The sequence below is a fragment of the Ptychodera flava genome, chromosome 1 (genome assembly GCF_041260155.1).
Source record: "Ptychodera flava strain L36383 chromosome 1, AS_Pfla_20210202, whole genome shotgun sequence".
Lineage (NCBI taxonomy): Eukaryota > Metazoa > Hemichordata > Enteropneusta > Ptychoderidae > Ptychodera > Ptychodera flava.
In genome coordinates, this window is record NC_091928.1 from 9,927,620 (window position 1) to 9,950,324 (window position 22,705).

At 37.9% G+C, this 22,705-nt stretch overlaps 1 protein-coding gene across 1 annotated transcript in view; it reads right to left on the reverse strand.

The window, feature by feature from the left end:
• LOC139129706 (DNA damage-binding protein 1-like) overlaps positions 1-22,705 on the reverse strand; it is a 29,757-nt gene that overhangs the window by 3,155 nt on the left and 3,897 nt on the right. Inside the window, exons 5-24 of the mRNA XM_070695383.1 lie at positions 22,196-22,271; positions 21,661-21,873; positions 20,836-20,994; positions 20,515-20,598; positions 19,658-19,774; positions 19,222-19,324; positions 18,504-18,579; positions 17,895-18,003; positions 16,700-16,878; positions 16,056-16,219; positions 15,466-15,573; positions 14,842-15,049; positions 14,133-14,464; positions 12,218-12,382; positions 9,745-9,839; positions 6,966-7,136; positions 6,524-6,633; positions 5,927-6,096; positions 4,757-4,859; positions 3,962-4,085 (exon numbers count right to left, since the gene is read on the reverse strand). Of these exons, the coding sequence (XP_070551484.1) occupies positions 3,962-4,085; positions 4,757-4,859; positions 5,927-6,096; positions 6,524-6,633; positions 6,966-7,136; positions 9,745-9,839; positions 12,218-12,382; positions 14,133-14,464; positions 14,842-15,049; positions 15,466-15,573; positions 16,056-16,219; positions 16,700-16,878; positions 17,895-18,003; positions 18,504-18,579; positions 19,222-19,324; positions 19,658-19,774; positions 20,515-20,598; positions 20,836-20,994; positions 21,661-21,873; positions 22,196-22,271 (2,866 nt within the window). The remainder of the gene's footprint in view (positions 1-3,961; positions 4,086-4,756; positions 4,860-5,926; positions 6,097-6,523; positions 6,634-6,965; positions 7,137-9,744; positions 9,840-12,217; positions 12,383-14,132; positions 14,465-14,841; positions 15,050-15,465; positions 15,574-16,055; positions 16,220-16,699; positions 16,879-17,894; positions 18,004-18,503; positions 18,580-19,221; positions 19,325-19,657; positions 19,775-20,514; positions 20,599-20,835; positions 20,995-21,660; positions 21,874-22,195; positions 22,272-22,705) is intronic.

The window sequence follows — 22,705 nt, forward strand, 5'->3', positions numbered from 1 at the left end:
GTTGCTTCCTACACTTTATTAATTTTATCATAATAATACAAAATGTTAACAATAAACTCCTTGTCAAACAGCTAAAAACGTACTTACAGATTGAGGGAGAATGTCACAAGCCATCAATAAACTATGCAAATTAGTCACGTGCCCATTCAATAATTTTTCGGTATTTTCACGCTAAATTATGCAAATGAGTATCAAATTTGGCGGACTACTTTATACTTTCAAATTGGTAAAAATTGGCGTCTACTGTATATTGAAACCCGCTCGATGGAGGACCGGCATTACGACTGGCAAAATTGCGAATATGTTGATCATTTCGAAAGTGAATTTTAATTTGAAATGTGGCGTAACCATTATTGTGACATTTATAACTCTGTAAACAATACTAAGGATAAGAAATTTGTATATGATGCTATTGACAACTGTACTCTGGGAGATAATTTCACTATCTTCCCTGGTGATATTCGTGATGCTATTGCCAACCTACAGGCTAACAAAAGTCCTGGTTCTGACTTTCTTTCATCCGAACACTTTATGTATGCCAGCAGTAAAGTTTCAACTCTGCTCAGTATGTGCTTTACGGCCATGTTAGTTCATGTAGTTTGCCCCGAAAGACTTTCGAACACTATTCTAGTTCCAATCACCAAAGATAAAAATGGTGACATAACTGACAAGAACAACTATCGTCCTATTGCCCTCTGTACTGTTACTTCTAAAATTCTTGAGTTAGTTATATTGCGTCATATTGAATCATATCTTGGGACGACAGACTACCAGTTTGGTTTCAAATCAGGTCACTCCACTGATATGTGTGTTTTTATTTTGAAGGAAATAATTCATTTTTACAGAAGTTATGGCAGCAATGTATTTATTACCTTCATGGATGCCTCTAAGGCCTTTGACAGAGTCAACCATTGGACACTTTTCAAAAAGTTAATTCAGCGTAATATTCCTGTTTTTATTGTTAGATTCCTTGTTTGTTGGTATAGAACTCAAGTTATTGCTATTCGTTGGGGTGCTCTCACATCGAATAGCTTTACTGTGACAAATGGCGTCAAGCAAGGTGGTATACTGTCACCTAAGCTTTTTAACGTTTATATGGACGACTTGAGTATTCTCTTAACAAATTCGAATACAGGCTGTAATATCGGTGGTGTTTTTGTAAATCACTTACTGTATGCAGATGATATCTGCTTAATTAGTCCTTCTGCAAAAGGTACACAGAAATTGATAGATGTTTGCACTTGCTATGGTGGTATACATGACATCATTTTTAATAGCAAAAAGACTAACTGCATGTGTATTTTTCCTAATCACAGTAGGATGTGTAAAATTCCTTCTGTGTATCTCAACGGTGTTAAATTAGAAGTTGTTTCTAAGAAAAAATACCTTGGTGTTGTCTTATCTGACCGCTTTAGAGATGACGATGACATCGAGCGACAGACGAGATATCTTTACATTTCAGCAAATATGTTGATGAGAAATTTCTGCAAGTGTACGTTTCATGTTAAGTGTGTTCTATTTAAAGCGTATTGTTACCAGCTATATGGAGGACCACTCTGGAGTAATTACTCTGTGGCTGCTATGCGTAAATTGAAAGTTGCATACAACAATGCTGCACGACTCTTATTGGGTTATGAAAAACGGAGTAGTGCGAGTTCAATGTTTGTATCTAATAGTATCAATAACTTTGACGCTCAAATGCGTAAACAGATTTATGGTTTGAGAGAGCGACTTTTGAACAGCAGTAATACAATTATACGTACATGTGACTTATTGTACTTCAAGTTTGGAATAAGCTTCTTTTTGTTTAACTGATTGTTTTTCGTTTCAACCAGTATGCAAGAGAACAATTAATTCTTCAAAGAGTCTGTAATAACATTTCACAACATTTATATGGACTTTTAAGTCCGAAATAAAGTTTATAATAATAATAATAATAATTACGGAGACACAATGGAAACACTTGTGACACTTGAGAAACAAGTATTTTCCAAAGGATAACGCGACGGTAGCATCGTTGACAGTGCCGTCTGGGACTGCACAGGGAGATGTGCCCGTGTCAACACAGCTGACATGTCGAAGTTGCACCGCAGAAAACCAAAACACGGAAATGAAAACAAGACGCGAAGTGGCACTTTTCAAGGAATGGCTTCACACCATCATGACCATGACAGAAGAAACTTGCGAAGTTCTGAACATTCCACCACCTGAGTTAGATCAATTGCTAGCCCGTTTTTTTCTGAGCGACGGGACTCACTGACAGTGCTCGTACGGTAAAGCCTGCGTACAACAACTGCTCGATGCCGGCGTTCCACCAACTGTGGCTTCACAACTAAGCTAAGCGGGCACAAAAATCCAACATTACTCAACCGCTATTCTATGGCCAGCCAGTGCAGACCAGCAGCGTCAGATGAGCAACATACTCGCCGGTATACAACCTGCATTTGATCCACAATCGACCACTACCGGAAGTACAAGCCTGATGCTGGCCGAACATACATCGCGACCGGTGGCCGGTCCTTCGTATGCTATTCGAGGTCCCTTGTCGTCAATGCATCAAAATGCCCTCCATCAGTTTCCGCAACTACCAGGGATGTTCTCAAATGCACAAATCAGTGGTGGATCGTTCAACTTTACCTTCAACATCACCGGAAATATTTCCCTATCTCAACAGTCTTCGCCTGTATATATCACGCGACGTCGTTGCATCGCCTCCAAACGTCGCCGACCTTCAGTGATCTACTCCGATTCCGACTCAGATTGAATGATTAAATCGATAACATAATTAGACTTTCTCGTTTTGAAGTTTACAAATTGTTCTTGTTCCAGTGTACATGAATTTCGATTATAATGATATAAAATACGAACGGTTTCACTTGAAAACATTTTGCAGTGTCATGTGTGTGTGAGTGACGTTGTTTGAGTGTACCAGCTGAGGGGCGAATAACTCTATAGGTTAAGTAATATCCATCCGCCGACCCAAGAATTTACTTGCTCGACGAAGTTACCAACGTGTGTAATTTGGGAACATATGTAATAATAACAGAACTCCATGACCTTGCCCTGACGTTTGTGTGGTACGGAAGTTATTTTCACGAGTGATGCGGTGTATCCTTGCTGTATTTTCACTCGCTTCGCTCGTGAAAATACGGCCGCAGGATACACCACATCACTCGTGAAAATAACTTCCGTACCACACAACGTCAAGGCAAGGTCATGGAGTTCTGTCATAGTATTAATTTATGCAAATTTATTGATGGCTCAATTATCAAATTTTGACTTTCAGACACCATGGATTGTCAATCTACATAATTTTACTAATTTGCACTTAAGGTGAAAGTGAAAGACTTAAACTTTTGCTCTAACTTTCCTCAAGGAATCTTTCAATCATTCGCTTTCAAAATCAAGAATAAAAATAGGGGGTCACCATGCATATTTTGGTACTAGAGAAACAAATTACTCAAGATTTACCAATATTAGAAATTCAAAATGGCCGCCATCCCTGTGTTAACTCTATGGAGAAAAATAAAAATTTTCGAATTTCGAAAAACTAAGCCATGGAAAAGTTTTCTTTCACCAAGAGCTTTAAAATGAACCCCCACATGTGGTATATCAGAAGAGAATTGTAAAAGTTTGAGAGTTCGAATGTCTGTCCCCGAGGTGCGTTCTACCTTAAAATCATTCTTTTTATTCAAAGACGAAGGGACTCCTGCTTTACAAATGGATATATACCGATGAAATACCATGATGTATAAAGGTCATGAGGGGGTCATGAGAATGGCCGGATGTATAAAGGTCATGTAGGTAGAGGTCATGAAAATGGCCATTTCCGAATAAAGACAGAAAGTATCTGCAAAATCTGGTCACAACATTGAATCAATCTTGAAATTTACCTCACTGCCAACTGCTATAAGCTACAGAAGTGTCATGATACAGGGCTTGATCAGTGTGAGCTACCTACCTGAAGGCCTTGAACAACTTCAGCCATTTTATCTCTGCTGAGATCTAAGAAACTCTCAATAAGGTCCCCATCTATGAAGCCAGCAGCCGGCTCTGTTTTCCTCTCGGTGTGGAAAGACCGCCAGGTGAAAATTCAATTAAGGGAAAAAAATTTGTAATACGGGTACTCCATACAAGAATGGGTCGACCATGTTGAAATTGGTATATGGACAATAACAGAATGGTGGGCCGCAGGGCAGCAGTATGTAAGATGCATCCATCATAAAAACAATGAATTTTAAAACATTCCACGTCTAATGTACTTACAAATGTTAAAAGAGTCAGTCAATTTTATGAAGTGCTATAAAGTGAATCACAGGTTTCCAGTTTTTTTTAAGGAGCTCATTTTTTTGTTCTCAACATATTTGACAGAAACTACCATACACAGGTACCCTTCAAAAGTAGACCTTGTAATATTTCAACCTTATGAAACAAACGTACAGATATAAAATCTGATTCATCTAGCAATTTAACATCTATTCTTGATAAGCACATCTCTATAAAGAGTTAATTCTCAGAAGTAACAGTCATATATTGAATAGATGACAGTAGCGGCACCCGTATATAAGGAACACTAGTCATTCAAAGCGGCGTCCTTATTGAACAGGCTTCCTTGTGTATACTTCAGAATATCTATGATTTGTCATTACATACACCAGTTACATTCAATAAACAAAACTTCAAATCAATTTATATATCTACTTTATGATGAAAACCATGCTGAATTATTGGTGACCACGATTCGTTGAAAGGATATAATGCGTGATCTATCTTGCCGACACTCTTTATAACCTTCGTCAGTTTGTTTTGAACTTCCGACAGGAAATTGTACAGCTCTTCTGAAAACTGTGTTACAAGACCTACAGAAAGAAATAAAGATTTATCAAATGAGCAAAGTCGGTTCCAAAACCCAGATATCTCTCCGATGTTATATATAGATCTTTTACCACCATGGTTTAGTCATAACATATTGTTATCAACAGTGAGAGTGGACCTGTTCACAGGGAACTGGGGTGAAATTTCTAATATTGCAATTCATTAAGGTAGAATGTGCCTCAGGGACAGATATTCAGACTCTCAAACTTTTTCAATTCTTTTCTGATCTACCACTTATGGGGCTCATTTTAAAGCTCATGGTGTAAGAAAAATATTCACCTCCTTAATTTTTCAAAAAATCGAAAATTTAATTTTTCTCAATAGGAGTCAATACAGGAATGACGGCAATTTCAAATATCGGTAAATGTTAGGTTATCTCTTTCCAAAATTTTAAACTTTGCACTGTGACCCTTGAATTTATTCTAAATTTGGTTACAAGTTTTATTGAGGAAAGTTTGAGTAAAAGTTGAAGTCTTTCACTTTTGAGGCGCATTTACCTTAAGGCAATTTGTTTCTCTATTACATACATTTACAAGGTGATTTGTGACTCTTTTTTCTAGATTTTGAAAGAGAATATTTTAAAGTTTGCTTTAAGGTAGTTGGCGCCTCGAAAGTGAAAGACTTAAACTTTTGCTCAAACTTTCCTTGAAGAATCTTCAAACCAGTCTCTTTCAAAATCAAGAATAAAAATCGGGGGTCACCGTGCAAATTTTGGTACTAGGGAAACAAATAACCCAAGATTTACCGATATTTAAAATTCAAAATGGCCGCCATCCCTGTGATAACTCTATGGAGAAAAATAAAATTTTTGATTTTCAAAAAACTAAGACAGTGAAAAGTTTTCTTACACTAAGAGCTTTAAAATGAACCCCCACAAGTGGTATATCAGAAAAGAATTGTAAAATTTTGAGAGTCAAAACTTGTGTCCCCGAGGTGCGTTCTACCTTAAGGAAAGCTTGAGCTAAAGTTTTACATCTTTCAGTTTCAAAATGCATATTATCATCACAATTCTCACAATAGTCATTTCCAAAGATATTGCTTTGTTCCTCACCTATAGAGCCATTGACTGTACCGTAGAGCACTGACCCTTGTGTCGGAGTTGAACTTTCACCCGGATGCTGCATAACTAATGAGCCGTGTCTGAAGACGTTGATGAACTCCCCGACGTGAAATAAACCCACTTCTTGAAGATGCTGCCTGTCTTCGTCTGTGGTTGCCGCACTTTGAAAGAATAAACGTCAAAATTTATGAAGTTGAAGAAAACACAATACGTAAGGTATATCTCATAAAAGGCAATACACAGAAGATGATTGGTGAATGTCAGAATGCAGTATTTAAATATGGTTGTACAAGAACTGGTTGAGATTTATCTGTTGAACAACATTGCATATTACAGTGATTTGCGTTGAACCTTTGACAATACGGGAATGAGACAATATCTTAATTGAGGAGTTGCCAACACTGTCAGGTATATATATCATCTAGTGGTAGTAACAGTGGATCACACAGAAATCAACTCTGTGCATGCGGAAACATTGTCTGGAAGGAGGTCAGACATAGTCAAAACAACATCACAAGATCTGCATGGATTTTCTAACCCTAGCTACGACTTAATTAATCATTGTTAGGAACTTTCTTTGCTACTTACCTGTCTTTCTGACATGTAAAAAGATTAAATGAATTCTCAGCACCAAGGAAATTATCATCATCCAGTATTTCTATCGATGACATCCAATTTGGATTGTAATCTCTGGCAATCTGTCAACAAAATGGTTTGATGATCTCTACTTGTTGGGTGACTGACATACAGTAACATTACGGTAGGATGTACCCTGGAAGCAGATATTCACTTCAAATTCTTTACAATAATTGCTGGTATACTGCTTGTGTGCACTTGTTTTAAAGCTTGTGTTCTTTGTGACTACGTGACCAGATTACTGTAACTTGATAAATTAGCATATATAGAGAAGACACAACATGGCTGCCCCTGCGACAGCTTCGCTCTTCATACACCAAAATGTAAGTTGCTAACCCACTCAAAACCTTAGAGTGAACACTGCCAGTGAGAATGCTCCAAACAGTCCACTCACCTCTTCAAAGCTTCCTTCCATTGGTTTGTACCTCAGCAGAGTTATAGATCTCATGAGATCTCCAACCAGTATGAAATCTCCTTTTATCTTTAGGAACAGCGCAATGATGTTACTGAAGTGACTGCACTCGACTCTCAGCTCTCTGTCAGCTGTCCATTCAAATAATCGCACCTACACACAGAGAAATACACATTTAACCCTTTCACCATCATGGTTTGGCCCAAACCCATTGTTATCAATGGGAAGTTGTGGACCTGTTTACAAGGAATCGGGGGTGAACAGGTTTAAGACACTGGAATGGAGCAAAAGGTTTACATGGTAGTTATAAAAGGTTTCATGAGAAAAATACGCTTTAAATTCATTAATTAGGGAGGCCAGCAGGTCGCCCAGGACGTGCTGAATTGACACTCAATCACCAGTGACTTAGTCATGTTAAAATTGAAAAACATCGATAACGGGAAAGAAAATTGTGGAAAAAAATACATTCAAATACATGCAGCTATTCTCTCATATGTTTTTTATTTCTTTATATGAACTACTTACTTTTTGAATAAACTGCAAAATTGAGCTGGAAACGGTACCGGGAATGGCGATCTGAAACATGGCAGCACCTAATATTTACATCGCTGATTTTGAAACGCATTTTTGAAGGTGAGCCAATCAAAACATCCCTTACATCGAATACTCATTTGAAAGCCCAGATCTCGCTCTTTCTCGCGATATAAGGTTCTTCACCAACATAGGGCAGTGTATATGACCAAATCCGAGACAAAAAATTGAGAGCGATTTTTCCGAGACCTAACCCGACCAACTCTCAGTGAAACGTCCTATAGATCGCAGGTTATCATTATTTCTTTTGAATTTTTGCTAGAAAAATGAGAAATTTTGAACAGCTCACGTATTTATTGACGGAGATATTGACCACGCTTCACAGTAAGTGAGGCTACCCACAATTCTCCATGATCCGTACACACGGAGATCACTCATTGAACTGGAGCAAATTTCTTCTGTACACAGAAGAGCTAGGTCCATATATCAAAATTCTGGGACCATAGTTTGATAATCATAATTCTCTAATTTCTCACGGTGAATAATGAGAAGATCAATCCCTTTTGCGCAGAGGAGATAGCAATTTTGTGATTTTGTCGACATAGATTTTTGACAGCCATACACAATATTTTCAAGGAAACTAAGGAACAAGTTGCATCTGTGTTGGCAAAAGAAAGGGTATTGATTTTTTTAAATGTTTGTAACAAAGGAAATTTGCATGTCTGACAGGTGGTATGATGAGACCATCTTAGTTGCTGATAACTTTACCATGACAAGTATGCAATTTTTAGCACCTCCAAACATCGACTTCTCATTCAATTTACTCCTGAATTTTAAAGATGATCAATAATTTTGGAACATAGTTTTAACCAATAATCCTTAAATTAAAGGCGGAGCCTCCCTTTAAAAGGGTGCCAACCTATGGCGGCGTTCATTGTGTAAGTGGACACCAAACAGGTAACATGAGGGCACACGCTCCAGAAAATGCCACTTTTTAGTTTTTTCCGACCGCAAAAACGTTGACAGACTGCCAAGCGGTTAGGACGAAGCTGCTGCCGATCAAACCCTGTGGTTATATTCAAATTCTAACTTGACTGGACGATGTTTTTTAAGGAAATTCGAGTGTGGTGCTGAGGAACAAATGACCGTTGGCAATTTGAACCGACCGTCAATCAAACGGTTATATAAGCTCTGTTTGCAGGATTAGCAAAAAGTGACAAAAGGTTGAGATCAGTTTGTGTAATTAATGTTATAGAAATCAAACATCGTACTGGCCATGTGTTTGACTGGGAGGAGAACTCCACTAATGCGAAAACCTGGGATTGAAAAGTGCGGCTTTAAATTAAATTCTAAGTTTCAAATTGTTCAGAAACTGATAAAATTGAAGAAGCCTTTACCAAATAATGTCAAAACTCCACATGGCCCCAGTGGTGATGTTTTGAAAGCCTTTATTTGGGTAAAATACTTTTTGTAGGTATTTTAATGCAGTAGAGCTATTCAAAAGTGTCATCAGCTCAAAAAGACCTTCAATTTGATATATCACTTATGCCATTTGAGCTTAATATTTTCATTTTGTCATTTCTCGTTAAGTGTCGTTCATCCGTTGCCATGGATAAATCCAATATGGCCACCATCGTAATCGCGTAATTTTAGGATACATTTGTGTGTGCCATTGAAATCTATCTATCTCCATGCCAAATTTGGTACAAAAAGATGTTTTATTAACAAAGTTACAGCAAATTTACTGTAAATTTCAGCTAAAACTCCTTCATTTTTGTCCCATTGTTCCCATTGTTATTATATGTATTGTCTTTCTACAGAAAGAGTAAAAGTGAATGTTTTAAAAAGCTATAAAATTGTAACCGTTCATCCAATTTCGAAAATTAAAAAAATGTTTAGCTTCTCTCATTGAAATCTAAAAAACTACATTAATTAAAATGCAGATTGAACATTTCAAAATTTCAGTTGGCCTCCCTACATTAATTTATTATTCACTTGGATTTCACCATTTTTACCAACAATTAAATCTGCTGAACTAATCTATATGAAAATGTTCAATAACAATACATTTTAATCCTTTTCCGACAGATTAGTGAGTTTAAATCAAGGAGGAAACATTCCTGACCGATGTCTGGCTCAACATCACCTAATCAATGTGATCTATCGTACAATTGATGACAATTTTCAAGCACCAGGAACTGACTGCAGTGAGTATTCAACTCAAACTTACCGTACTGTTGATACTTGCTAACAGTTTTCCATTGAACTCAACCAACGTGTAGGCAGCACCTTTGATGTCTTTCTCTGCTACCTGGTTAAGTTTTCCTGCGTGGAGAAAACACCATAGTTTGTTCAACAACGTAGATTTGTCAACATTAATTATGAGTTGCTTTTCTGATAAACAAAGATTATATGGCTTGCCTATATTACAGTTACTCAATGCTGTCAAAATTGACCATTGTATTTGAACTAACAACCTACGGGACCTTAGTAGCAAAGATGTCATCAATCAAACCCATTCGGCTAAATCCAAATGTCCCAAAAGGCAGTTCAAAAACAGAGTTACAGCCAGGATGTGCCCTTGCGACAATGTCCCTAAAACAGAACCCACTGTCCTGCATTCTCGTGTACTGCAGGTCACCTCGGGCACACTCATGAGTCAACTGTGTTGGGTGTAGTCTGTAAGTAAGCTGATACAGACGGTGACACTTGTTTTGCATGAATACTTTGAGGCTTACTATATCTACCGGTATATACTTTCAGAGCTGTGATTAACACTTTCACTGCGTAATTAATTTTTATACGTGCATTCCTGTGCGTAGTTTTCTATGGAACTATGGCCTTATAAATATTGATTTACATGCATGTCCTACATCTTTGTAATTCTTACAGTATTCGGGACAATTTTTTCAGTGAGTATTGCAATATGACAGAGCATCATAAAAATGCACAAAAGGTCATGTGACACAACTTGAAGATCACGTGATCATGGCGGCCATATTGGATTTTACCAAAAAACATAAAAAAATGTTGCATTTTTTGTTATTTCAATATATAAATGTATTTTTCTCAGCGTAACACTTTAAAAATTACTACTTACGTTTTATCAAATAAAAATTCAGTAGGGGGAATATACAGTCTAAAACATATTCCACATAAATGAGACTAATATGCATATTTATTACAAGTTCAAATTCGAACAACAGGTATCATCTGACATTCAAAAGAGAGCTATATTATATATAAGCTTATATAGGCCTACTGGTAGCCAGTCTGATGTGTAATTGTCATTGATAGATTAATGTCGTACAAAATCCACAGGAAACCCCATCAACGTTTGTGATGTCAGCCTTTGTCGCACTTTTCTCTCAGCATGCTCAGCTTGCCTACCTTCCTGTCTTGCTCGCTATCTCTGTCTTTGCTCAACTGGTTTTGGAGCATATTCAAGTTCGCGTATTAGAGTTGTAATTTGAAATTTGACTTCCGCTATCTCCGTCGAGTTCAGTTTCACGATCAGTGACAATTCCACTATTAGTGTCTAGAAAAAAATGCTCAAGGGCTTAGTGGGTGTTAAAGTGTGCCCGCACCACCATTTTTAAATACCCTCTGAAAGAACAACAACAACTGATCACACGATCCTTACAAATCACGGCCGAGAAATGATCGAATATGGCGGCATTTGTTTACAAATTTGGCGCGCATGCTCATTTAGGTTTGACCTCTACCTCGTATATTACGCTGGGCTTGAGGAAATAGTCAACAAACATGATGTAGATCAAACAAAGCCAAAGTATATCGAACGCATATAAACGCGTACGTTCTTGGCGCGTTTACGCGCCTCCCGCAGTCTGGCCGTTGGCGCAGAATGCGCCCTCCCGCGGTGAAAGTGTTAAAAGTCATAAAGCTGCACTTGATTTATAAACTTGTAGTCTGACTGAGCTCTGATTGGCGGTAGATATGGTACACTCTTACAGAGAACACCACATTAACCCGTCAAGCCATTTAGCAAAATGCCTTGTGAGACAGGGAGTCATTTGGCCTGATAACAAATAATTGGCGATCAACTTCACTGGTTGGGTACAGCAATTGCAAACACTAAAATCAGCGGGCAATCTCAATCGGTGTCAATCGTGAATCATTCTTCATTCGATTCAGTTTATTTTCTAAGATACACCATGAGAGAAATGGTTTGTACCACTGTGCGATGTTTACGCAGCCTGTAGTATCAGTATCAATTTTATGGCCAGAGTTGGGCTTCCTGCTGACTTTTGTATTACAATCGCTGTACCAGACCACTGAAGTTGACCGCCAATTTACTTGTTATCTGGCCAAATGACTCTCTGTTTTACAAGGCATTTTGCTAAATGGCTTGACGGGTTAATGTGGCGTTCTCTTACAGTTGCCTGAAATTCACGCATATGTGACGTGGTTCCGGTAGCTTAAATCTTGTTCAGTGAAACTAATGTTACATAATAAGAAATTTGATAGACAACTGGTGCGGGTTGTCCCTAAAATGTGCAAAATGTCCCCAAAAATAAATGGCAATGGGACACAGTGGCCCCTGGTTTTAAATTCCTGGCTGCAACACAAGAGCTAAGTTGTTGCAATTTTAGCCACCATGTCCCTCTACAATGCTTGGGTTAAATGAAGAATTCACAAATACACACATACAAAACACCACTGACACAGCAAGCAAGGCATACCTTCATGCCACTGGAATATAATAATCCTTCCACTTTTTGGCTCTGATTCTTCCGGATAGACAAACGCTGTGCTGGCAATGTAGTAGATGTTTGGGTCATCTCCCAGTCTGCAGGACACCAGGCTTGTAGCAAATTCATTATTCATGAACTGGTGTGCATGTAGCACTGCAACGGCAAAAAGACATAAAGTTTATAAATTTTCACAAGATTTTAGAATAACCTGTCTCATGCCAAGTTCATGTTTCACCATCAGGTCACATTGGTTGAAACCATTGATGCACAACATTTCCCATATGGTGCATTACAAAGACATGAACGTTTGAAGGCCTCTGAAAATACAGAAACTGCAAACATACTGACATCATCTGCTATCACATCTCATGCCAGGTAGGTGAAAACAAATGAAAGTTTTGGACTTTTACTGACTTGGAAGATGGGGAACAGACAGACCAGGCATATGAAGTCAAATCAAGCCTGCATATAGTCACTCAGCCTCATTTTTCTAGGCATTGTATAAAGTCAATAACCCTTCTCAATAATCACACAACTATCAAATATCACACTATCTGTGTTAGTTACACACACTGCACCTCACAAAGATGCACTGTTACCGAATTTGCCAAAGACGCAATTTGTGAAAATATGGTCACCACAAAGTTTTGAAATATGCCGGTGACAATGGCATAACAGATATAATTCTGCGGTCACTCTAAACAAAACAACTTCTACTGCTCGTCTTCAACACACCAGCAGAAAATCAAATGAAACTTCAAAATGTCGAAGTTTTTAATTTTGATAACCACTGATATTTTGCATGTGTCACAGTATTTCTGTAAAATTGTCACAAGACAAGCCTACTTATTGATGGTACCACAAGAAGTAACTTTGAATGTATCATAAACAACGCTTCAGTAAACACCCAGTCTTATTAATGCTGTGGTAGAAACCATTCATTGGAAACAGGGATGAAAGCAAAAAAGTATCATGATATGTCCTTATTTTATTTCTGATCTCCGCAAAATGTGGATAAAATCACTTTTCCATTGAGCGGTTGTGGTGTTTCGTTTTTTTTTGCATGATAATGCACCACTAAAATCACTTCTTCAGTGTGTATTATGATATCTATTTATCTGTACCTTAATTCATTACTGTACTGAGATTTCTATGGACATATTTAGTCCGAAATAAAGTGAAATAAATAAATAAATAAAAAATACCGCAATTATACGGTGTCGCTCGCATTTGATCAAAATTGGTATATACCAGTATGGGTACCAAAGATCAACAATAAATGTTGTTTCTATCTGTTCAGTGCAGGAAAATTCTACGTTGATGTTATGACAATGATTTCTGCACAGTACAACCAGAAAAACAACAAGAAATATTTAAACCAGAAAAACAAGAATGACAAAAGTAATTAAGGTCTGAAACTTTAGGTACTGGATGTCAACTTTAGCAACATGCATAGCAGAAAGGCAGCTAGCCCCCTCTTAGTTTGACCATAGACGGTCTTCCTCCCCTCTACTGATGGTCTTCCTCCCCTCTTCTGTCTATGGTTTCAGCAGGTCTGTTAATATGTAACAGTTCATAAACAATGACAGGAAATGAGTCAAGTCAGTGGAGTTAGCCTGTCTTTAATTGACATGCCACCACTCCTGCACATTTGCAGGATTTCCCTTTTTCTTACCTCATTTGCACATTTTTGACACTGATGTGTTCATTTGAACAAATTCACATCTCAACCCCTACATCTACCTGTACACCAAATACTGAGACGGTAGCTTTGGCAGTATGGGAGCCTTTGTGTGTGACGGACATACATCCGCACATACCCACAAATATACAGACATGCAAATCAATTCAGCTTATACGATAACCTCACATTGGTATACCAAATGTGAGTAATAAAACTCACCTTCAAAAGTGTGTTGATCTATGACAAGTAAACTATGCATCTCTAGCTCATCTCCAAATGACCCTTCTCCGTACTTGCCGGAATTGCTCTGCACAATTTTGCTGCTGGCGTTGGACGTACTCAGTGCACTGACGCTGGCGCTTGGCCTGCTGGGTACGGTGTTTGTGCCGTCTTTGCACTCTACCCGAGTACTCAACACACCAAAGGTCTGCGTCTGTTCCTGGTAGGCGATGCGGCGCGGCGATTCTCCTAGCGGTATTGTGCGAATGTGGAGCTTTTGGATTTCGTCGATGGTACCGATGGTTAGCGTGGTGTCATTGGCTAATGCAAGACTGCAAATAGAAACATGAAATGCATTGTGGGAATGTGATGCTTGTGCTAGCAGGAGTCAAAACTTCAAACCTAATCTCTTTGTTTTTCATTTTCTTATTAACTTGGTTTCTGACTGTTGTTACATTTATGGATAACCTGTCAGTTACAACAGCAGATACTAGGATAATGGATACAAGGAACTCAGGATTCTCTGGTACCAAAATAAGCACGGTGACCCTCGACTTTAATCATGATTTTGAAAGAGAATGGTTGAAAATTTGCTTGAGAAAAGTTTGAGCAAAAGTTAAAGCCTTTCATTGTCAAGGCCAAAACTACTATAGTGATGATCTATCATCTGCTACGGGTAGATAATCATTGATTATTAAAAGTCAGATACCTGTCTGGATATCCTTCAGCATTCAGTGGACACATGTAGTTAACTTCTTTGAGGTTGACGTTGGAGAAGACCAGCTTGTGATTACTGGAGTAAATAACTGTTGGTCTGTCCGAACAGGCAAACACATTGACTGTGGACAGTGACTTGAAGGTCTTCAAGACTGTTGGCTGTGTGCCAAGAGTTACTTTTTTGCGGTCACTTAAGTAGCCTGAAACAGCAAGTGAACACAGAGAAATTTTGGCTGGGACTGTTATTTTAACAGATTGTGATGGAAATTTAACTTAACTGCAAAAGCATGCTCCTTATCAAAATAACTATACAAATTAAAAACTTGATACACAAATGATTAAAATTCGACAAAAGTTGGCACATACATGCAATGTCACAAGGTTCAGTGCATCTAAAAAATGAAGCAAACATTTCAGCAAAGACAAAAATAAAAGGGGTTTACAAAGGTAAAGATGCTGAAATTTTAAAATATATAAAACATGAATTTTAAACATTTATTGTCAAATTTTTGTCAAGACTATATATACACAACCAAGTGGTGACCTACTATTGTTTTGCATGAAAATTTGGTGAAAACATTTGATATTTCGGTACCAAGGAAAGAGGAATTCTCACCTGTTTCGGTGTTAAGTTGGAAATAAAACAAGGAGCCATCTCCGAGAGCACAGAGTAGATAGTGAATGCCCTCAAATGCCGTCATCAATATGGATCGGGGAATTATCTCTGAAGGTTCAAAGCAACAGAACGTCCAAAATCAGAGAAACGCAATGCAATGCAGCACAACAGAACATATTACAGGAAGGAGGACAATAAATAGGATATACTAGAAGGCATTTAAACTGGGAAAAAAAAAAGAAATATAAATCTGCTCTTTTTAGTGATTGAAAAAATAACATATTTTTGCAAAACAGCAAAAAAATATAAGATTTTTTGTTGAAAGATATTTTTTTAGAGTATCCAGTTTTTTCATTTCTTACCAATCAAGTTTGGTGAACACAGCTGACAAAGAAGGAAGGTGATTTGCAAGGGGACTTATTTTACAGGGAATATGTGCCTTGCAAAAAGACATTAATATTGATCAGGAAGGAAATATAGAACATTTCAGCCAGCAGACAAGATACAGATCCACTGCAGTTCTGAGAAAATATCTGAAAACATGCAGTATTTGTTTTTGGAATATTCGATCTGTCGCTATGTCTGCTTACCTCCGCCGAGCATTTCTAAATGCATCTGGTCCAGACTGGGTAGTTTGAGAATTCTTGAAGAGATGTCTGTCCACAGACCCACAGCACACAGGTCAGCCATATCGCTGCCCTCTACAGTTGGTGTGATGTCAAGACAGGCTACTTCATGGTCCATGGTTACCGTGCTGTGTCAAGAGAGATGATCAGACAGGGGCGATGATGAGGTTCTGCCCTTCAGTAACTCTACGCACTATAAGGGTCCATACACCCAAAATAACTTGAAAAGACTTTCAGGGACTTTTTAAAGTAATTGTGAAGAACTTTTAGTCAAAAATACCATTCTCCTGGTATCATTATTACAACATATCATTTCAACCATAAATTTTATGATAACATGACCAATCATTTTTGGATTTTCAAAAATTGTGGATGGCTTATTGTTTTTCCACAACTTTCCAAGACTCAGTCTCATTTTCCAAGTACTTTTCCAGGACTTTTAAGAACTTTTCAGAAGCATATGGACCTCTGACTTTACTCAATCAAAAACGTCTCAGATAAGATAAGCAAAAAAGACAATACAAATAGCAGTAACTCGTTGATTGTTCACCCTGATATTGACAAATCCTACGAGGACAATACGTTATTCAGCAGACTTTGATATTTACCTGATTTGTGTGACTTCACCAGCGTGTATTTCAAGGTAGAAGAGTTCACTTCCTACGGCACAGACTATCTGTCTGGTGTTACAGGACGCAACACTGATGTTCTTACCGGACGATGGCTTCCATTCCCACACCATTCTCTTGGTTTCTGCACTCACCAACCTCACAGATGCCGGTGTTATCTGAGGATATCGGGTCAATAATGTGTTATTGACTGGGTAAATAATGTGTTGTTATTGACTTGGTAAATAATGTTGTTATTAACTGGGTACAAAGTGTTGTTATTGACTACGTAATTAATGTCTTTTTATTGACTGGTTAAATAACGTGTTATTATTGACTGGGTAAGTAACTTGTTGTTACTGACCGGGTAAATAACGTGTTTTTATTGACTGGGTAAATAACGTGTTTTTATTGACTGGTTAAATAACGTGTTATTATTGACTGGGTAAATAACGTGTTTTTATTGACTGGGTAAATAACGTGTTTTTATTGACTGGGTAAATAACGTGTTATTATTGACTGGGTAAATAACGTGTTTTTATTGACTGGGTAAATAACGTGTTTTTATTGACTGGGTAAATAATGTGCTGTTCTTGACTGAAAAAGGTCAGACTATATAGGATTATTGCCTTGACAGATCATGTTCTTCAAGAAATAATGAGTGTCAAAGGGAAAAGTGAGTGTCAAAATTTTCGTGAAGGACATTTAGCTGTACCTGTAATTTTTCAATATATACAAGTTGTTTTTAATGTCCACTGCAGTTTTCTTGTTCTATTCTCTGAAGCATGTTGAAATACCTACTATTTAACCTGTCAACACAGTGTTTATAAATGTGAAATGCACAGTGAGTGTTTACATTTGAATTCTAATCTGGACAAGAATTCACTTGTAAACAAAAACAATGCAGTCTACACATTCACAGACTGAGTCCCCATATTCTGAAAAATATTTTGATTTCCTCAATGTGATTGCATTGTCAATTTGAGGGTCTGTTTCCCAAGGGATATTTCACTAAGTCTTCAGCCTCAGGAGAGAGACTATTTGGAGTGAATCACAATCCATTCCAGAAAACAGACACAGCTAGTACTTGGGTGGTACGACAGATCATCTGTTCCAATACACCACACATGAAATTCCATGTATGGGTTGCTGGATTAACCCTTTGTATTTTTAACAAATTTTTCAACAACCTCACCTGTACAATCTGTCCATAGCTGACATTACCACAGTAAAATGTCTGCTGATCACTGTCAAAGCCTGGTAATTCTGTCTCTTCAACTTCTTCTCCATTCAGCTTCAACACACTGATAAAGAAGGTCACACAAACGTACAGTGTACATAACATGAATTTGTGACGCGAAACCTGTAAGAATTCTAGAAATAATTAAGACTGAATAACTATTCAGTCTATGTATTTTTGCTCAGGTTTAGGAAAATGACAGATGATGTGGGAACTTCAGTCACATGTCAACTATTTCCTTATGTCACTTTCATGTCGTATCAAAGAGGGACTCTCTACAGACGCTACCCTGGCAGTATTTACTGCCTGACCAAACAAAACAAGACCCTCTTGCATGTCTGATATGACAAAAACAGCACATAATGCTTGACACACAGGTCTACTTCACTTTAACCCTTTCAGCACGATGGTTTGGCCCAAATCCATTGTTATCAATGGTGATTGTGGACCTGTTTACAGGGCATTGGGGTGATCAGGTTAAACACGACTACTATGTTTTGACAGGTTAAAGAATCCTCATAACCCACTGACATTGAGGATAAAAGGCAGTGAAAGACAACTCACCGTGTCTGACCGACAAAAGTCAAAACCAACGTGTCATCTAGTTCAGTGTTGACGTCAACCCGTAGAGGCCAGATACCTGAAATTTATTGCAGAGTTGTATCAGTAATGGGGTAGAGCTTGTAACATGGCAAAGAAATATTCATATGTGTGTTTCCAACAGAATCTTTGCTGAATACAAAGATGACAAACGAATCACATCATGACCATATATGGGAGTCTATTCCTGAAAATACTCTTCAACGAAAAAAATATAAAACAAAATATTTGCACTTCAACAATAACTTCTCAGTTTTTATGGGACTAAGAGGGATGGTGACTGGAAATTGGACATATATTCAGTAAATTACCCTGCTGTATTGCCAGCTATATAGTGAATTTACTTGGTAATTAGTGAGCAACTTTGTTAACTTGTCAGCGATATCGTTTTCCAATTCAGTCAGCTGCAGACACTTCATGCATGTGGAGGATAAATTGCGATAAAGCTTATCTGGGTTTGAGTAATTCAGTATGAGGATGGCTGCTTGTTACCTCATGGGATTCGGAACCAGCAAAGATTTAGTAATTTGATGTTGTTCCAGCACAACTGCATATTTGTTTTACCCTATGGGTGATAAAATTTCAAAACATTGACAAAACATTTGACAAAGAGGGCTGGTTTTTTGCCACTTTCAAATTTCATAATGCTGAAATTTTTTTGAAATAATGCTGGATTACTCACCTTTTATACCAGGCAGATCAATACTGGCATGTTCATGGATACCGATTCCATTGCGGATGATTCTCAGTGATCCTTCTTTATATGCACCAGAGCACGTTACCAGCTACAAGGCGATTGTGATACAGGAAACAGCAAATATTTAAGGCAACAGAATATTTGAGAAAGTCAATTACACAACAAAACTTCAAAATAATTAAAACCTTCCATGGAGATTAACCAAACTGGGTGTATTATAACTTGTGAAATCTTTTGACACAGAATCTGCACATAAATCTCAGTGAAACTTTTCAACTTTTGCAAATGGCAGGATTTGCACTCAAATACACGAAAGGACAATATAAATTTGTTGGTTGCCAAACGTTTGGGAGGTCAGACCGTTGACATGATGATCGTGCACTGATCTGACCAATCAGAGACTGGAAGAAACAAGACTTACCTGTCCCTGCCCTTGCCTCTCCAAATCTACAACCACCATATCAACGATCGGTCCTAGATTTGTAAACGTCTCCATCACTTGCACGTAGGAACCGTGTTCATTGGGATCCACATTCAGCTGTAGTGACATGTGAGAGAAAATCAGCAAATCAGCTGGTGCTTTGTTTACCATCTTTATGTTATTGAACGGTGTACTTGCCATTTATGAATGACTGCTATGCAAGACACTGGATTTTATCTGATAGAGGTGAATGGACAACCTGCTTCTATAGAAGTTTTTTCGCTAATTGGTGGACAGTATTCTTGTAAAGGGTGGCAAAGTTTACCAGGGTTTCCCTTGGAATTGGTAAACCAAAGCTGTCATATTAGAAAACTGCTCAAATGTTCCCAGGATTCGAAAATCACTTGTACGACATCCAAATACAGAAGAAAGAACTCTGGCAAAATATATCCATAATAATTTTCTCCCACTCCGCACAAAAGAAATTGTTGGATCATATCGATGATTAAAAAAAAAAACAATGGACTGATACATGAAAACACAAAATTTCTACAGACACAGCTCAGATTAAAAGTCACAACATGCTTCATCAACTTTGAATTTTCTGGCAATCAGCTCAACATCCCATCATCACTCAAAAACAATGAGATGGATAAAAGCAGCTTCATTGCCATTATCACAACTCACCGTAGTAGCTTTAAGCTTGATGTAGGTTGTGACTGATACTAAACATGACCTATGTGTACGCAAATTGACTAACTTTATACACCTTTTCCAGCAATGTATTAGAGTGACTACAGTACACATAGGAAATTTGAAGGGCTTTTGGGGTCATGGCATCCTTATGAATTCATTACCTTGACTAGCTGTGAATCTCCGAGTCTGGAACCAACGTAGACCACACCGTTGTCAAGATATGTCAGACACTCTGCAATGGCTGTCTGTAATTTGAGAAAAGGATTATGTCAATACAGTGCATAGTATAACTCATTTCAACAGTACTGCATACCAAAGATAAATCACAGAAAAATCATCAAATTGTTACAGCTAGCTGTTAGCCCATTTACAGTTTCACAATATGTTGCAAAACTCTACAGGGCAGATCAAAATTACTCTACCTAGCAACAAACAAGTCTCCATAGAAACCAGACCACAGGACAGCAAACCATGACACTGACCTCTCCAAGAAGTTCAACCTTGAGGTCCTTGACATTGACACTTCCATCCATCATTTCTTCTTTCTCCAGGAGAAGCATGAACAGTCTCCCTGCCATGTCGCCCAGTAAGTAACGACATCCGTTGGAGTCCACACGGCCATGACACACTATGGCACTTTGCTGTCAATACAATTAAACAGAGACAATGGTGAGCGGAGCTGTTATCATCTGTGAAACATGCTCATTGTGTTTGTTCATTTCAATTGGTGGAACAGTGAATGTTGGCCTGATCCCTGAGCGATAGCAATCAATTTAATCTTTATTCACATATTCTGTGATCCTGAAATCTGACATCCCATGCGTGAAGAGTGATAAAAGCATGAATTCATGCAAAGTATATGAACTAGTACGGTGTAAGTATGCAAATATTATGATAATGATTTTTATTATCAGAGCATACTCATGTATATGTCATGTACTTCGTATCATGCGCTCTACATAAAATCTGATTGCAGATTATCGTGAACATTTCTTTGTAAAAAGAGTGAATATAATTCTCTTTGATTCTTGGTTAACTTACATTTGACACAGGTAGAAATGACAAATAAAATCTATTGTTGACCATGTGGTAGGAATAAAGTTATAAAATCCAGTCTCTTTAGAGATACTAGAGGTCAATTCACTGGATACACTTCACAATGCATTTATGCATATGGGTCAAAAAATTACCCACAATGCCTTTGGTGGTTTTTAAAAAAAATCATGTTCCAAGGACTGACATTACAGGATTAATTGTGCCAGTAACACAGGCATTAGCACTGTCCTTCTGTTTCCTTGACAACTTACCTTGATCATGGGTGGTGCCACTGGTACATAGTTGTCACCTTTATGATATGTGATGGATTCCTGGCCGATGATGAGGACACCGCCAAATGGCTGTGGTACAGCAATAACCATGCTGGCTTCTGTCTCAACATTATCTTGCTTCCACGGTCCTTTGGTGAACTCTTTGTCTCTGAGTGATATTTCATAGGTTTTCAGATGTCTTCCTTGAGGGTCCTAGAATATGCAGGAAAAAGGGGGCCTTTTGAAGTTTCAGCACATTTTCATATTCGTATCAATCAGAGAATCCCAATCTGCTCTGAATGTAAATCTGATTGGAGTGTTAACAGCAAGGTACCTAACTGTCAAATTCTAATTCTGATTCAACTCAACTTTATTACAGCCACGTTAGAACAAGATGGTTTGTAATATGTTTTTCCATCTTGAAAGTTCACATAGAGAAAATATGGCGCACAAAACTGTTCAAATGCAATTTCATGCAAATTATCGACGAAACAAAAACAAATTACAGAACCCTTTGAGTGCTTTGTTACTCTACCTGATGTACAAATGCGATGGTTGGAACTTGACAGCCGTGTACAAATTTGACATCAATTACATGGAGTTCCTCAAGTCTGCAATCAAATGTAAATATACTAAATTATCATTAAGTTCACTGATATCACAAGACCATAATCAATAAGACAAAACATTCTTGTGTTACCTAATTATCATTTCTCAGTGGCCCAGATTTGCATATTTCCATATATGGGGAAAGGGGTGTATGTGTCACTGTAAAGATTGGGCTAATGTGCAATATCTCAGAAGCTTGAAGCCAATTGGTTGGTCTAAACTCATCATTTTATTGAATTTTTTCCACACAGCTAAACAGGTAGAGAACAGACCTAGTTTTAGACTCCTTAAGTTGCTGTAAATAATGACAATCTCTTAATCAGATGCAACCTTCCAAGCCGCTGTACATTTCCAGTAAAGACTTGGTGGTGCCTTCGTGTGCAAGTGTCTCCATCGTCCAAGCATAAATCATCGACTCGTATGTACAGCAGCGACA